This window comes from Camelus bactrianus, chromosome 16 (assembly GCF_048773025.1).
Source record: "Camelus bactrianus isolate YW-2024 breed Bactrian camel chromosome 16, ASM4877302v1, whole genome shotgun sequence".
Classification (NCBI taxonomy): Eukaryota; Metazoa; Chordata; class Mammalia; order Artiodactyla; family Camelidae; genus Camelus; species Camelus bactrianus.
The window spans coordinates 54,660,721-54,678,462 of record NC_133554.1 but is presented as its reverse complement, the minus strand read 5'-3'; the positions used below and the strand labels follow the sequence as shown (position 1 = coordinate 54,678,462).

At 53.3% G+C, this 17,742-nt stretch overlaps 1 protein-coding gene across 1 annotated transcript; it reads right to left on the bottom strand.

Moving 5' to 3' along the window:
- Positions 1-356: 356 nt before the first annotated feature.
- Positions 357-11,170, bottom strand: CDR2L (cerebellar degeneration related protein 2 like). The gene is made up of 5 exons (XM_010950984.3): positions 10,513-11,170; positions 5,036-5,148; positions 4,573-4,721; positions 3,835-3,999; positions 357-2,931 (listed from the first exon to the last, which is right to left on the bottom strand). Exons 1-5 carry the CDS (start codon positions 10,589-10,591, stop codon positions 2,040-2,042), a joined length of 1,398 nt encoding a protein of 465 aa, XP_010949286.3. The 5' UTR covers positions 10,592-11,170; the 3' UTR covers positions 357-2,039.
- Between the last annotated feature and the right edge of the window lie 6,572 nt (positions 11,171-17,742).

The window sequence follows — 17,742 nt, the reverse complement described above, 5'->3', positions numbered from 1 at the left end:
TTGTCTGTCTGGAAACCGGAAGGTGGAGAAGGCAGCAAGAAACTGAGCCCCTCAAAGATTCAGGAGCATTTTCCTTGATTTGTGAAGTTACTCGTGCTGTCAGCAGGTGTGGGCTGGAGGGTGGTTCTTGCAAAATCAGTACAGCAAGGACGGTCCACCTCATGGAGCGCCCTGCAAGGCAACGTGACTGGCGTAGCTGGTGCTGAACAAATACGGAAACTTCCAAGAGCCTGCTATTTAGAGCTGTTTGGCTGCCAATCACAGGGGAGTGAAGCTCAGGATGTGCTCCCCTCTAGCTGTGTGATGAGAGGCTGGTTATTGAGATGCACAGAGACAGGACCATTTCTGCTTTTAGAATACTGGTGCGTTTTTTATTAAAGAAGAGAATAAAGCATTTGTAAATATATTTCTCTCATGTATACTTCAAAGATGACGCTGGTCGGCGGCTACAGAACTGGGGAGCAAAACAGGCAGGAGCCCTTCCCCAACCCGTCCCACCCTACTCCCTCCACCCTAGATGACAGAGATGCGTGGATGCGGATGGACCTCTGGGAGCTGCCCAGCTCCCAAGGACAAAAGGTTCCAAGATGTGTGAAAAGCAGGACCAGCCGACAGCTCTCATCACAGTGCCGCCCGGAGAGCAGGGTGGCGCCTCCAGGGAGGTCAGGCATGCTTGTTAAGAAAACCCCTTTACCCCTTAGAAACATAAGGCATGAAGGTTCCCCACTGGGCTCCCAGCACAGAGGCCAGGGCCACTTGTATGGCTCCTCCGATTTTGTAGGGTCTCAGGATGGGTGGTAGTAGGAACTGGGAGCCCTGAAGAATGGCTCTGGGCAAGCTGGGGACCTGGGCATCTCTTAGCTGAAGCTGGACCTTCTGAAGTCTTAATAAAAGATTAAACCCCTGACCCGGCTGGGCCCTAAAAAGCCCCTCACAAAGGTGGGAGGTTAAGAGCAGGCATTTTTGGAAAGGAGGGGACCTATTCCCCATCCTGTCCCATTTCAATACTGTCCAGTGTGGGCTGAGAATCTTGGGTGGTCCCCAGTAAAGGGGAGCAGGGGAGGATGCTGGGACCACGGGCTGGTGCACATACCAGGGGCATTCTGGGGGTGGCAGGCATGACCTGCAGTTGGGTGGGCCTGTGGGGAGCATGGATTCTGACATATCATGGTCCCTGAGATGGGGACAGGCAGAGGTCAAGTTTGGTGAATCACAGGAGGTGTGCAGAGATGGGGGGCTCCCCACCACCCAGACCCCTGAAAGGCTTAATACCCAGAAGGCATTTCTAGGGCTGGAACCTGGGAAGGCTGGCTGAGTTGATTGGCTACAAATCTGCAGTGGGCTGAGGGTCTCCAGGGAGTAGCCCGCGCTCATCAGGGCTGGAGGTGGGGCCACCCAGGTGTGGCTGAGGCTTTCTGCTCTGCGCAGCAGGGGCTGTTGCTGACCTGGTCAGGACTCTGGGGATGGGACAGCTGGTGCTAAGGGAATGGCAGCATGTCACAGCTGGGGAGAAGCAGTGGATGGTCCAGGAGATCCCTGGAACCTGCAACAGCTGGCTCTGGGGTCCCCCTTCAAGTGTTTCCAGTTGTGGCAAGGGGTCAGGGAGATCTTGCATTGCAAATCTCCAAAAAAAAAAAAAAAAAAAAGCCAAATTTTGGTAAAAACAAAAAAGAAAGCCAACTGGTCCAGAATGGTTTTCAGAAGCCTGGCCACAAATCTGAGAGTGAGGCCCACGGTCAGGAAGTGGGGGCTGGGAGAGTGGGGAGTCCCCAGGGGAGTGGGGACCTTTGGCTTTCAGACTCTCTTGGCTGCGCCTTTGGGCTGATGTGGGATGGTGGAGGGTCCTGGGAGGCAGGACCTGTCAATGGCCTCCCACATCAGCAGGGAACATGCATTCCCTACATGCTCCCTGGGTCAGAGAGCGGCCTCCCGCTGGGGTATATTGCTGCTAAAGGGCTCCTTCACTCACCAGAGGCTGCGTGGCCCAGGTGCAAGGGACCCATGGCCTGCCTCTGGGGGAGGCTGCAGGCCGGGAAGGGTCACTTGCTGCTATGCGTCTTAACTTTGGTGGCATTGATGTCAGCCTTAGTTTTCTGGATCCTGGAGAAGATCTCTTTGAAGAGCGCCTTGTACTCGGGCTGGCTCTGCTCCAGCCGCTTATCCACGGCCTCCACGTGCTGGCTCAGGCTCTTCTCACCCGCCTTGGCCTCCCCCTGGCCCTCCTCGCACCCCCGCAGGTCCCTCCACGAGCTGTCCCGGGAGATGGGCCGCGAGGTCTGCACGCCCGCGTGCCGCACCCCAGCCCCGTGCTGCCGGCACTTGCTCAGCAGCTCCTCGTACTTCTCGAGCAGCGCGTGGTACTGCTCGTCCACCTCGCGCAGGATGGACATGCCCCGCTTGCGCACGCTGTTGGCGTGCAGCGTGAGGTTGCCCGCGTGCCGGCTGGCCGGGTCTTTGGCCACGATGGCGTTGAGCGCCGTGTCGCTGCAGCTTTTGCGCACGGCGTGGCCTGGGGAGGCGGCTGGGGAGGAGACACCGTCCTGGGTGCCTGAGTCGTCCCCGCTGCCGGGCTGGGGGTCATCGGCTTCAGGCGCCTGGGTGAGGGGCGCCAGCAGGGCCTCCGCCAGGTGGTCTTCCCGGCCCAGCAAGTAGGTCTTTGCCTGCTTCATCTGCTGCAGCTCCAGCAGCTCGGCCTCCAGCTCCTGCACACGAAGGCGGCAGCCCTCCATCTCACACAGCTGCCGCTCCAGCTCCGCGTACTCCTGGAGCACCACTGTGTACTCGCGCTCCACCCGCTCCTTGCGCTGCCGCTCCTGGCTCACCTGGGAACGCAGCACCCCCACCAAGGTCTGCAGCCTCTCATTCTCCTGTTCCAGGGGCCGTGGGCCCAGCTCCAGGGAAGAACTGTGCAGGCGGAAGGCATCCTCGCACCTGGGAGGGAGCAGGGACAGGTGGGCAGAGGAAGTTGGGCGTGGCCAAGGCCCCTGGCGCCCAGCCCCATCTCTCCTCTCCTCTTGGGCTGGATACTCTTTGCCCCTCTGGAGCCACTCTCCGCCCTTCTTCCCCTGCTCTCTGCACTGGGAGGTCTTGGGCTCAGCCAATGGGAGGTGCCGGCAGGTCGCAGGAGGAGGCAGAGGGAGGTTATGGGTAATGTCTCCTCCAAGCTCCTTCCCTGGTTACTGCTGGCCAGGCAGCACTCTTTATGCCTTCAAGGTTCCAGTAACCTCCCTTCTCCTGGTCCCTTTTAGGCCTCCATCAGGATGGTAACAGCTCCTCGCTATTGCGACCCTGGGTGCTGCAGTGTTCCTGTGGTTTCCTTAGTTACCCCTCTATTACTCTGGACAAGGCACTGTCTGTCCCCCGTCAGGACATTTATTGAAATATCCACTAAATACACTGTATGTATTCTTACGTTAGGGGTTGTCCCATTAAAAAGACTTACTGAGAATTAAAAGATATAGTGGTTTAACCCCTCCTGGGTAAGACCTCTGGCTTACTAAACAGGTGACCTTGGATAAGACACATAACCTCGGAGTTTCAATTTCCTCATTTGTGTAACGGGGATGATAAACCACACCTCAGGGTACTGCCATGAGAATTAAATCACTTAGCAGAGTGGTGGGTACATGGCCAGTGCTCGTAAACACCAGCCGCTGATGGTCACTGGCAACAGGACCAGTCTCTCTGATAATCTGGACGATGCAGCAACTCTGGTTCCTACCTGCTGGCCACCCCCACCCACCCTTCCCTCCCATGGCTGGCAGTCCCTAGGCACTGGGAGACACAGTCCAGGGTCTGGGCGGCTGCTCGCCCACAAGTGGTGCCCTCACCTACCGGGGGCTGGTGCACAGCTCCTTGAGACAGGGGAAGGTGTGGATGGTGCGTCTGCGTTCCCGCTTCTCCCGGCGCACTCGCAGCTGCTCCAGGCCCCGCAGCTGCTCCACCTGGGCCTGCAGCTCCTCGACCTGGGTCTGCAGGCGCTCAATGGTCTCTGTCAGCCTGAGGATGGGGTGGGGGACACATGCATGGGAGGAACATTAATGGGACGGGGCCAGCCCTAGAGGGACTTGGGGGTTGGGGACAGGCAGGCAAATTTGAGCCACGCTGCCTGGTGCTGAAGTCAGATGGGGAACCCCTTGTAAGCCCAAGAACACACTATTCTCTCCCACCTCCAAGGTTGAGCTGACCATTTCTCCTCTGTGCCTCCTTAGTTCCTTGTACGCCCTTCTATCACTTGTCCCCCTGCACTGCAATAAAATATTTACACGCTTGCCTGCCTCCCAGGCTGTGAGCTCCCAGAGGGCTTTGCATCCCCATCACTGTATTTCCCAGAGCTTAAAACAGAGCTTGGTGTGTATTTGGTGCTTAAAGGAGGGTTGTGGCCTGAATGTTAAACCATCCAAAATCGACAAGGGCAAATGCACTACCATCCCAGGTTTCCCAGATCTGGGCTTCTGGGAGAAGGAGCATGAGTCACACTCACTGGTCCATACAAACACATGCACACCCAGCCCTGGGCCTCTCCCTGGCCATCCCACCCCCAGTCTCCGCAGCCTTCTGCCTGGCCCTTACCCATGGATCTTCTGCTGGGCAGCCTTACTCTCCAGCACCAGCTTCTGGTTGGTCAGCTCCAGGTCCCGGGCTGCCAGGTCCAGCTGCTCATACACTTTGGCATGCTGCTCATTCACGTGCCGCAGTGTGTCTAGCTGTTTGGTCAGGTACTAGGGGTGGGGGGTGGGGGTGGATGAGTAACCTTTCAGAACAGAGTTAGGAAAAGTCTCTCCACCTGGGCCCCTTCCCAATTCTAGGAACAGGTTTGCTTTGGGGTATTTGTCTGCAGTGGAGTGAGGGATCAAGACGGTGGTGCCATAGGGCTGCCTGGGACAGTTGTACAGGTAGTGAACTGCACAAGGCTGTTGGGTCAAGGCAATGTCTGCTAAGAGAGTACCTTTTCCTAAGCTGTACAAAGGTGCACACAGGCCAAGGGGTCCCTAATTGGTGGGGGAGCATGTGCAGGGCCTGTGTGGCCCCTCACCTCGATCTCCTGCACTTGCTCCTCATTGGTGGAGTACATCTGCTGCAGAGACTCCTCCAGCTCCTTGTTCCTCTCCAGCAGCGTCTTCCCCAGTTCTGCGGCCAAGTGCAAGTCTGGGGGGGTGAGGAATACGAGCAGCTGAGAATGAAGTCAGAGGACCCCTCATTCATGTTATGAGCATTCATTCTGGGCTGAGCCACGGGAACCCCAAGAGAACCAGGACACAGTAGCTGCTCTTGGAGAGACTCCAAGCCTGGCAGGGGACGTAAGCCGGGAGCTAAGCCTTTGCACTGGCTGTCACTTCTGCCTGGAATGTCCTCTCCTCAGACACTCTCAGGGCTCATCCCTCTTTACCTTCAAGTCTGTGCCATCTTCTCCAAGAGGCCTTAACCAAATATTGACTCAAAACCCCACCCTCTGCCACCCCACACTCCCCGCCGGCTTCATTTTTCTTAGCTTGTATCAGTGCCTAACTTACCACACAATCTGCTCATTTATCTTGTTCATCTCCCTTGACTAACCGTAAGCTTACAGAGATGGAATTTTGCCTGTCTCGGTCACTGATAGCCCCAGGACCTAGAACAATACCTGGCACACCGCAGGTGAATAATAAATCTTTTTTGAAAGAATGAGCTAGTGGAATGTGATAAGAGCATCAACAGACATGGGGCAAAGTGCCCTGGGACGGTAGGGAGGGGAGAGTTCACTCTGGGGACAGTAGGAGGTTCAGGCCCCCGGAGGGCTTTGGAAGGCTCTGGGCTTGGAAGGGTGACTCAAGCTCACTGAGGTGGGGAGGGGACAGGAGGGCTTGCAGGGGATTAGAACTGGACAAGGCTTCAGAGCTCTTTGGCCCAACCGCCTTATTCTATGGATGACAGGCTGGAGAGTGAGGAACGACTTACCCAAGGTCACTACCTGGGTTATGGCCGCGTTGGGAGCAGAATTCAGATCTCCTCACCCCGTCTGGGTATCATTTGGTCCTAGTGACACATGCTCCTCTCCAGAATGTTCTCTTTTCCCCAGGCAGCAAAACCAACCTCTTCCCCCAGTAGCTCTGATTCTTTTACCCCGTAGGACTGGGACTTCCTCTCCGCAACCCCAGCCAAAGATAAATGAACACCTATCAGAGAGGTGGGGAGGGAATCTGGCTTGTCTTTAGGGGGCTGTGTGGTGGGGACGGGGAGGGGTCAGAAGGATGTAGCAGGTGCTGGAATCCCTCAAAATTCTCTCAAATGGGCCTGGAATTGTGCAAGTGTACCTGGACATTTAGGGTGGCTGTTTCCCCATATATATGCCTAACTCCTTTTAGAAACAAAGAGTAGTATGTTCATAAATATATTACTTACTTATATTTAAATAAATATACTTAAATATATAAAAATATAATTATAATGGAAGCCTGGAAGCATATTGTGGTCAGAGCAATATGTTATGTTGTGTGCTCGGCAGAAATTCAGCAAAACCACCCCCAGTTCGTGACGCGGGTGGCCCACCACCTTCCTATTTCCTGTTCTGGGATGGCGAGCATTTGGCTCATCCACAAACACTATGGAATAATTCAGGTAAAAATGAAAAAGAACAGGGGGGGGTCACACTCATCAGCTTTTTTTCTTCCTTGGGAACTCTCAGGTGGTATGTGACGAGGCCATTGCTACTGATGCCATCTCTTGTGTTAGCCTCAGGGGACAGGTTCCGTGGGCAGCCTGTGTAGAGCCCCTGCAATTTAACCTAGAGTCCAAGGTCAGAGGTGGAGTGAGGAAAGGCCAAGAACAACTACACTTCACGCTCTTCCTTCTAGGTGAGTATCTGAGCTGTGTGTGTATTCCTACTGCCAGTGGGGTGGGCTGGGGCAGCTGCAAGTCACACTACAAACCAGGGGAATTGAAGGCAGCGAATGTGACCTGAGCCACCTAGTGATTCAGACCTGGGGAGGAGGAGAATACAAAAGAAGCAGTTTCGGGTGGGGGAGAATCTCAGAGGCTGTCTCGGGAAACTGGATCACAATGCAAGCTAAGCTGGTCCGAGCTGCCAGGAGGGATCACGGGAGAAGTCTGGGAGCTGCAGAGCAGGGGACTGAATGGAGCCAAGTGCTGGGGAAAGAACACCAGCTAGATGAGGACTGGGGATGGCTCTGGGCTCTGGGGAGGGTGTAGCTCTCCCCGGACCAGAGTGGGAGGGAGGCCTGGAAGTGGGAGAAAGAGGGAGCTGGCTAAGCCGGAAGTAGAATCCTGAGTAATAAACAGCCTCTCACAGCCAGATTCATGGTCACACTGGACGAGGCTAGGAAAATACTGAGTCTGAACGGGCATCTCCCCTGCCTGGACCCCAGAGCTTTCTGGGGTCTCCTCAGTGGGCTTCAGCAGTTTTGCCCTCTGAATGCCTGCTGGTGTTGCCCAGGAGCAAGGCTCCAGAGGGACTGGCTAGGGGCCAAGGGGATGGCTTTAAAAAGAAACCCTGAAATCCCACTGCCCCTCCTGGTTGGGGTCAGGGCGGGGCATCACAAACTTTGAAGCAGAGAGGTAGGAAAAGGCGAGGGGACAGGCTCAGGGAAGAAGAGACAAAAATAAAGGGGAGTGGGGGTGGGAGGAGGCCATCTACCACCTAGCAGGGCTCCTGTTCACCACCTCCAGGGTACAAATGTCACGAACTCTGGGTCCACAGAATTGAAGCCCAGTCACCTCCCTCCTCTTGCCATGTCAGAGCTCTCCCCTGAGGCTGAGACTCAAGGTCAGGAGCCCAGGACTTCAAATCTGTGACTCAGCAGCCATCTCTCAGCCTGGAAAGAGGTACCCACAGGGCCAGCCACACCTGGTCCAAGGTGGGGGAGGGAGGCAGGCAGAGAGAGTGCCAGTGCTTAATAATTAATGGCTTTTTCTATTTTTACAGGTGCTTGTGGCAGTGGGCAGAGGGAACACAGTGAGAACTGAGGACCTTGTTTGTCCCAACTGCCTCCCTCTGCTGGGACAGAATAGCATCAGTCAAACAGGCGCTCGACAGCCAAGCTTCTGAAAGTAAAGTTGGGGCCTGCCACTGGGGGAGATCAGGCTAGCTGAGAAAACCACTTTCTGGGACACTTGAAGGCAACTAGGGAGCAGCTGGGCAGGAGAGAATTTGGGGACTGAGTGCTGGAAGGGGGAAGCAACAGGCACCTAATCCCCACTGTGGCTGGCCTTTGGCCCATGCTCATCCCACCCTCCATGCTGGGCCCTACGGGGGTGGCCTTGCAGTAGCTGACCCCCCACCCCAGCACTCTAGATAGCTCCTACTTTCCAGTCATGCGTGGTCTTTTCACATTGCCCTTTGCCTTGGTAACAGCATCCCCTCACCTTAGACTTCCTGCCTTCCTTTCTCTGCCTGGGGACCCCTATTCACCCTCCAGCTCAGAGAGGTGCGTAAACCTTTATGCACCTCACAGCAGAAGGCCCTCATGTCTGTTCTCACTGTCTGCTGGGCTGACTGCGGCAGAACCCAGGTTGCTCTGTCACAGTTGCTAGTTTGATCCCATTTCTGCTTCCTCGGCTGGATGTGAAAACTCCTGAGGGCAGAGAGCACATCCCTGGGCTCAGCGCAGCACCTGGCCCATGGCAAGCAGACGTTTGGTTTCTGGTCCCAAGCTCCAGTTTCTTCAGAGACTCTCATTTCTGGTTTCCCTCCTTGTCCCTGGGCTCTGGCTACTCCTTAGGCTATGAGGCTAGGTCGACAGCTGCAGCCCAGCAAGGCCAGAAAAGCAGGGGCCTGCGGGGCCCATCCTCGATCCTCGCTCCAGGGCATGGCTGCCCAGCTCAGCTGGAATTTCAACATCTCTTCCTCACTGGGTGCAGCACATCTCCCACCCCTGCTCCTTAGCTCCTTCCTCCCACATCTGGGCTGGGCACAGTGCCAGAGACTTCTTTAGGGGTGTGGGGATGAAATGAGACAGCAACAATATGAGCATCTGCCTGCCAGGAGGCCATCTTCCCAGGCACTCAGTTTTCAATCTTTCCTCCTAGGCTCGCCTCTTCCAAGAAGCCCTCTCACTGCATCCTATCATCCAGACACAGTGACAAGCCCAACTCCACCCACCCAGGTACACCTAGGAGGCCAGGGCTGGCACTACTCCCAGCTCCCAGGACAGTGTCTGACACTTGAGTGGAGCCTGGTAGTTTATGGAATGCAAGGTTTTGGGGGTAGTGCCCAGGATGGGGGAGGGGTTGCTGCAGCCAGTGCTGGGCATCTCATTGCGGGCAGGGAGGCTGAGGGTAGACTACAGGACAGAGTATGGCAGAGTTCAACTTAGCACCTCCAGTCCCAGACTGGTCTCCCTGAGACTCTGATTAACCTACAGTCCTGAGCTCAAGGACAGAGTCATCTACCAGCAAATCTGGCCACGTAGGGATGTGGCTCAGGACCGGAAAACAAAGGCTCCAGGATCTGGGTAGATGTCTCACATGAGGGCAAAGGCAGGGCATCTGGGCCCCATGAATGGAGACCCAGAGCAGAGGGTGTCAGCATACACTGAATCAGACTGTGTCCACACCCACCTGGCTTGCTAGGTGACTATGATCACTTCTAAAACACGTTTCCTAGCCCCTCCACCTCTGATCATCGAAGAATGAGGCACTTTGGGGAGGAGAGGGTGGACTCCACTCCAGCAAGCCTTGGCCCTGACCCTCTTAGGCCTCCTCCTTCTTCCAATCCTAACAGCCCCGCCCCACTACTCGGAGTGATGTCACCTCAGCCACCTCATCGTCAGCTTCTAACAACCTTCCAGTCACTCTCTCTGCCTTCAGATGGGAGAGAGGGAGAGGTGACTTCCTCCTTACTGCAGATCTGGGGCATTGCTCAACATTCCCAAATCTGACCCCCTCAAAACCTTGAGCCATTTGGGAGAAGGCCGGAGGGGAAGGGCCAAGGAACTCCTCCCTCTGGAAGGCAGACTGGACTCCTAGCAGTCTCTGCTTCTCCGTCAGCAAGGCGCCTGCACCCCCACCACCTCCCTGGGTAGAGGGAAAGGGAGATGGGGAAACTTTCTAAGTCTTAAGAGCTCAAGCATCCTGGCAAAGAAGGGTGCCGCTGACTTTGGACTGGGATAACTTTCCCTCTACACACACACACACCCTCTCAGCAAAACATAAGGAAGGAGCCAGCTCCCGGCCTCCGAAGCCTTCCAGCCAGTACTCTCAGGCCCCACAACGATAGCCAGGGCGCTAAGCAGTCCCTGCCTCTATGATGGTGTGGACGAGGTGGGTAAAGTATGCCTCTGTCGTTCGGGCAAAGAGAAAGACCGCTCCCCCCACTTTTGCAGGTCTCCACCGGTCAGCTTCGGATCTTCCCGGGCAGCGCCCCCTCTCTCCACGTCCCCATTCCTCAGACGCATCACTCCTCGGAGTCCCGCGCGCCGGGTGCAGCCCAGCCCTCCCCGGGGTGATACCGCCCAACAATGGAGAAGCGGACAGGGGTCGCGGGACGCACCCCGCTTTCCCGCCCCCTGCACTCACCCTGCTCCAGGTCCTGCTGGTCGTACCAGGGCTCCTCTTCCTCTGCGGTGAAGTCCTCCATCCTGGCGGCCCTCCGCATGGCCCCGCAGGCAGCAGGCGGCGTGCGGGCGCTGCGGCGACGCGGCTCAGGGCCGGGGAGCAGGGCCCGGGACAATGCGGTGGAGGCGGGCCGAGCCTCCCTCGTCGCGGATTCTGGCTGCAGTGCCCCCGCCCGTGCCGCACCCCCTCGCCATCGGCCGCCGATCCGGCGCCCACGCAGGGCTGGCGCGCCACGGCAGTCGGGCTCGGCCGGGGTCCTGCGGAGCCCGGGCACCGGGCGGCGGCGGCACAAAAGGGTGGAGGGGCGGGGACGGCAGGCAGGACAGCGGCAAGAAGGGCCCAAGCCCGCTGGCAGGTCTAGGACGCTAGGAGCGCGCGGTTGCCGTGGCGGGCGTCCCCTGCCCGGCTCCGGCCCGCGTTGCCCACTACCAGCCCCGCGACACCCGGAGCCGCTGCTGCATCTTGGCGGGGTCCGCCCCGCGCTTCCCTAGCCGCCCGCTCCACGGGGTGGGACCGACCGCCGCTGGCCAATCAGAGGACGTATGCAAAGCTGGAGGCGGAGCCGAGGGAGGGATCTCCCCGGTGTCTTGCTTGGTCTGGTTGTTACTGAATCAATCCCACCTTCCCTTGGACTTCAGTTTATGTCTCAGTGTCTGAAATCATTTAATTTTATTTACCTATTGTGTCTCCTGTAGATCTCCTGAAAGCAAGGATCTTATCTCTCTTGTTCACAGCTGACTCTTCAGTGCCCAGAGCAGGCTGACCCATTGTTAGCTTCCATGGACACTCTTTGAATGAATGAATATTAACTTACAATTACCTTTAAGAAGTTGTGTTTAAATGCCTGTGGCCTGAAACCTCAGGCCAGGAGTGGTGAACTTTGAGAGTGTGTTACCTGCATTCTGGGCCTTCCCCTTTAAGATCCTGTTGCCCTCTCCTTGGGATCTGTATCCTATATCCAGTTATACCCATTAAACCATATACAGTTTCACCTGTCCAAGCAATCTTTCCTTAAAGGAGTTTTCAGATTCAGGCATACATGTAACTCAATCTTATTAGGATCCATTATGTGCTTGCTGGTATGGTTGAAGCACCCCAAGTATGTCCAACTCTGAATGTATGTGGCAAGTATATCCAACACAGGGCTTGTATTCAGAATATAGAATGAATACCTTGCAAGTCCACAAGAAAAAGAAAGACAGCCCAGTAGAAAAGTGGGTAAAAGACTGGACCAGACACTTCACAAATGACCAAAGTGACCCAATAAACATTTTACAAGGTGTTGAACTTCTTCAGGAGGGTCAATACCTGAAGGGAAACAGGAAGCACAGTTGGCAGAGGGAGAAGCTGGGTTGGGATGTGGCCTCAATAAAAGCCTCCCCAGATTTCTGGAGAGCTGTGAATCTAGGATAAACTTTCAGAGCTATTCCAAGGGGTGGTGGGGAGAGGGGCTTTATTTCCCCCACCCCCAAACACACAAATACCACCCAATCATTGAGTGGATAGGCTCCCCCTGGGAAGTGGGTGTGACCCTCTCTTCTCAGAGAGAGCTGACAGCTGAGGACTCTCAGCCAGCACCCCTCCCAGCAGCGGGGGGAATAGGTCCGTCAGTCCTGAAGGGTCATCTCGGGGATGCATCATAGCATTCACTATATATGCAAATTCTATAACTCAGCAATTCTGTTCCCACATATGTGCAACAGAAATATGTACATATGTTAACTGAAAGACATGTACAAGAATGTTCATAGCAGCACTATTGATAATATTCCAAGCTGAAAACAACCTGAATGTCCAACAATAGTGGATGAATAAACTGTGTTGTAGAACTAAGATGTGCAGATGAATTGACTGAAGAATCAGAGTGATGCCTTAGACATCTGGCTTCAGTAACTGGGTGATGGTGATCTCAGTTATTGAGATGGGGACAAAATAAGTCTAAGGGACAAGCAGGTTGGGGGGCTGAGTTCCAGAGGGATCTCGTTAGCATTCCACAACCACCAAATCTCTTCTCATTTGTTCATTTGTTTTTCTTCATTCTGCAGCTCTGTAGAAATGTACCCACAGGAGCCAGGGCTCCCCCCAGGGAGTTTAGGGAGTCCCCAGAGGGGAGAAGGGGCAAAGGGCTGAGGGGCAGGCCTGGGCAGTGAGAATGCTAGCAATGAAAGGCAGCCCTTCAACCTGAAAATTCACCTCCAGCCTCTGCAGCTAAGGATGCTTTCAGCGATGACTTAGATGACCCTCATGTTTGAAGACATCCAGCCCTTGGGTCATTTCTCAGCTTTTGGCCTTTACCACACTGGCCATGCCCTCAGCATGACCCAAACACCCTCCCTTCCTGTAGCCACCCTCTCCTTGCCCCAGCCACAGAAGCATTGCCTGGCAGGGACATGCAGCATGTCACAAAGGCTGGATTCTTACTGCTGCCTGAGCGCGGGGCAGAGTGATTCAGGCTGGACTCCCTGGATCTCCTGAGGCAGGTATGGGATCGGGGTGGGCTGAAGCTGCGCAACCAACTCTGCTATGTTGGTGGAGCCTCCCTGTCCCCCTCTGGGGGGGGACACAGGGTGGAGCCCCGGGTGGCTGCTGCATACCAGGCCTGTGCTGGGCCTTTTGCCTGCTTTGGTTCATTGGAATCTCAGGCTCCTTGCACTCCGGGTGCCTTCAGGGCAGACTTAGTATTTTCTAAACTACTCCATGAGGAGCAAAATCAGATCTGCCTTTAAAGAAGGAAATTCCTCAGCCTCCCTCAGCTACCAACCAACAAGCTCTGGGATCCATTTCAAGCCTTTTCCTCTAAGCAGGGAAGAGAGCCAAGTCCAGGGGTGGGAAGTATAAACTATCAGACCTTGGTAACCGCCAGAGCCTGGTACCTCATCTGTGTGTCAGGCAGACCTATTTCGTGGTGGTCCTTGTCGGGGGCATCAAGTCTTGGCGCTGATGGCTAGCGCCCACGGCGGACTCAATTGCCCCCAAGCCTTGGGCATTAAAGATTCGCCTGTGGTCAGTTTCACAGTCAGGCGACCAGGAGCGCTTCCTGAGTTCCCATCTGAGCTCCCGGGAAATGCAAGTCCAGATCCTGGATTTGGGACCCTTTACAGAACCCCCGGAGAGCTAGGAACAAGGGCGGACGGCGGAAATGCCCTCCCCGCGAGAGCAGCTGCCCACTCCGCCCCCAGCCCAGCCCACCGGAAATGACGGCGCATGCGCAGGCAGCGCTGACGTTAGAGGGTCTCGGCACTCCCATCACATGAGTCACTCTGGGGGAGGGGGAGGGTGCCCAGCCCGCGCCTCTGAGCCCTCTGGGTATCCACTGACCCCACGCGCTGCGCATCTTCGGTTGAGGAAAAGGGGTCAGGCGACACCAGGTCACCTTTCGCGGGTGCTCTCACCCTTGCAGTCTGCGATACCCTCCCTGTCCCCAGACCTGACCTGTCATGGCATTCTAGCGCCGGACTTACATTGCACTAAGTGATCTGGCCCCATCTGGCCCGTCCCCCCCACCCCCCACAACTAGTCTGAGGTCAGCTCCTGGCGGGGTAAGGCGCTCAGATGAGTGAGGACATCTTGTGTCCATCCCCTACTCTCCCATACACTGAGTATGTCCTGGAAAACCATTCTGAAAGGGGAATTACTTTAGATTCTCACACGTTCTTGTGGTCAGAAAGTGCTTCTGTATGTCTACCTCAAATCCCCGCAGTTTAAACCCTCCAGGCCTGTCATCAGAAGAATGACTTTTAGGGTGCTCATGCGGAGAGTGTCCTCCTGTGGCCTCACCCTTACTCCTTTAATACTCTCTCATGGGTTTGTTGGGAGAAGGTGTTAACTCTTGGCCTGAGTTAATACAGGCCAAGTGCTTAAAACGGTGCCGGGGCCATGCGAGCGCTGCTCACTGTTTACTCTTAGGATCATTATTGACTTAACTTTTTTACCTAGAGTATCCATTCCTTACCCATCACTACCCGTCTTCTGGCAGGGCTCCTGAGGGGGTTCTGGCAGGGCTCCTGAGGGGGTTGAGGAGACCTGTCCAGGGACCTTACCTTCCTAGTAGGGGAGGTCACCATCAGGGGGCAGATCAGGCAGTCAAGGTCAGAGATACAGGCTTAAGAGAACTGTGGAGAAGCTACAGGTACATTTGCTCACTGCCAGCTGCCTGGGCTCCTACTGTATCACAGCACACAGCCCCCTGCCTGGGGTCCACCTGCCTCCCAGCAGACTGAGATCTCCTTAAGGGCAGGGACTCTGGCTGGCAGATAGCAGGTATCTGGTGGATGAATGAATGAATGCTCTAAAAACAGTGGCTATAACCTATTTCTTGGCCCTCCATCTTTATCTGTCTCCACCCCAGAGCAGATCCACTTGCCCCATTTGAAAGACTCCTAAAGGAACTAAAAAATGAAACTGAGAAATAGTTGGTGAAAGTGTGTCATTCCACTACCAAGGTAGCTCCATCTTCTGTGGTCACCCAGGAGTTATTTTCATTCACTTATCCACTCGCCATGTGCTAGGCGCTGGAGATGCAGGGAACAAGTCCCAGCCCCTGGTCTCGTGAATCTTGCATCTCAGTAGGAGAGACAGACATAAATCAAATTAAAAGGCAGAAATATTGCAAACGGTGGTAAAAGTTTTAGGAAACACACTGGGAGATGAAATAACAACAGCTGAGGATGGGAAATGTCTCAAGGAAAGAGACTTTTAAGATAAGATCCTAAAGATGAAAAGGAGACCGCCACATGAAGAGGAGGAGGGATGTCTTGATCAGAAGGAATAACTTGTATGGAGATCCGGGGCAGAAAGAGCTGAGAGGGTCTGAAGAAATAAAGGAAGACCAGTGTGGGTGGAACCTGGGGACACAGGGGAGAGGGATCAGGGCCCAGATCGTGCTGGGCCTTGGGGGTCACAGTGGGGCCCAGAGAAAATGGTCCCTAATAATGGGCTCTGAGGTGTTTTCAGTAGGGGAGCATTTTAGAATTCCTCGGGCTGTTCTGCAGAGAATAGATTAGAAAAAAAGGGCTCCAGGGAGGACCATGAGAACCACAGACTGGTGACTCTTCCTTTACACCGGATATAAAAGGAAGACACAGCATGGTTTCCATGTGGGAAATCATAGCTAAGAACCTATTAGGGAATCATCAAACTAATAAGAGCTAAGTAATTTCTTTAAACATTCAAAACCTGTATTTTACTACTAATATTTTTTCTGCATATATCCAGTCTTTTTTCTTAAAAATTTTCCCCATAAAAGTTTTCAAGGGCACACAAAAAGTACCACGAATCTCCACATGCCCAACACAAATTCAACAATTACCAGGATTCTGCCACCTTTGCTTCATCTGGCCTTTTTGTCTTTTTTGTTTGTTTGTTTTCTTTGCTGCAGTTTTTTTAAAAGCAAATCCCAGTCACTGGGCCATTTTCCCTCTACACACTTCAGCATGCCTCACTAAAAAAATAACTAGCAGCATTTTAAAAATGTGATTATTGGTGGAATTAGGGAGGATGTTACATTTAATTTAGAGACAGTAAACAAATGGTGAGGATAAACATGTGTTTTTCCATCTACATGTGTCAGTGATCATATTCCTCAAGATGGAGTCAATATATTTTTCTGTATTACAGGAGCAAGAGTGCACAGGGATCTTGTAAGAGTTCTTGGAGAGATACTGAGATTTTTCTGAGGCGCAGAATACCCAGTGAATGGGCGAAGACCTCCTGAGTTTGGAAGAGGATAAATGGACTCATTTAAATCCATCCCATGAAAGCTGATGGGAAAAGCAATGTCCATGGGTGACCAGTAATATTTCAGTGCCACTTGGAGTTCTTTGACTGCAAACCACAGAAATGGCTCTGAATGATGGGCAAGATCAAAGGGCTTACAATTAACTCCCTTGGAGTGGCTGGTTAGCACCTGCTCTTGATTTTTGATTTTTTAAATTGGGGTATAATTTACACACAGTAAAATTCATCCTTTTTAAGTGTAGGGTTATATGAGCTTTGACAAACATATACAGTCATGGAACCATCACTGCAATCAAAACATAGAATGTTTTCATGACTCCAAAAAGTTTCCTCATTCCCTTTCACAGTCCCCTCATCCTGCTCCCAGCCTACGGCAACCACTGATCGGTTTTCCGCCCCAATGTTTTGCCCTTTCCAGAATGTCATATAAATGATACAATATGTTGCCTTCTGTATCTGACACAGTGCTTTTGAGATGCATCCACGTTATTGCTGCCCGTACCAGTACTTTGTTCCCTTTCGTTGCTGGGTGCTAGTCCCATTGTATCGATGAACCACAATCTGTTAAGTCACGAGATGATAGGCATTTGGGTTGTTTCCAGGTTCTAGTGATTATGAATGAAATTGCTATAAGCACTACGTAGGCTTTTTGTGTGGATATATGTCTTAATTTCCCCTGGATAAATACCAAAAAGCGGAATTATTGAGTTGTATAGTAATTGTATATTTAACTTTATAAGAAAGTATAAATGTTCCCCATCCTCACCGGAATTTGGTATCATCAAGTTTTGTTTTGTTTTTAATCCATTCTAATACATGTGGCAATAGTTATATATCGTGGTTACAACTTGCGTCTCCCTAATGACTAAGATTCATAGTTTTTAATGTCACTCTGGCCTGGACTGGGGCTGGGTGGTTTGTAGAGTGAACTGGACTTTTTTTCAATGCCAAATAAAGGTACTATTCATTTGTTATCTTGAAGCGATGAGAAAAGCTGTGGAGCTTGTCCAAGATTTTCCTTGGGCAGGGAAAACCCACCTCTGGAGCAAGGACAGAGCTGTTCTGTCCAGTCTGCTCGTTCAGTGACATGGTGACATTCCTGTCCCCCTCTTCCCTACCTCCACACCTGTCCTACTCTGCCTTTGTGCCTAGATGGTGTACCCCTCATTTTTACCTGTGAAATTCCAATTTAAGCTAAATGCCACCTCCTTTTGAACCATCTAGGATTCCCAGAAGTTTCCAGATAGAGCATGCAAGATGATGTTGAAAAAATGCAGCCTCTTTTGGGGCCAGAGTTGAATTTGCTTTTTTGGCTTTGTTCCTTACTAGTTGTGTGACTGTGGGCAACTTAACTGCTTTGAGCCTCAGTTTCCCCTAGTGTAAAATGGGGATAATACTCAACTCAGAGGTAGGTTTTTGTTGTGTATGAGAAATTGTTGTCATTACTATTACTAA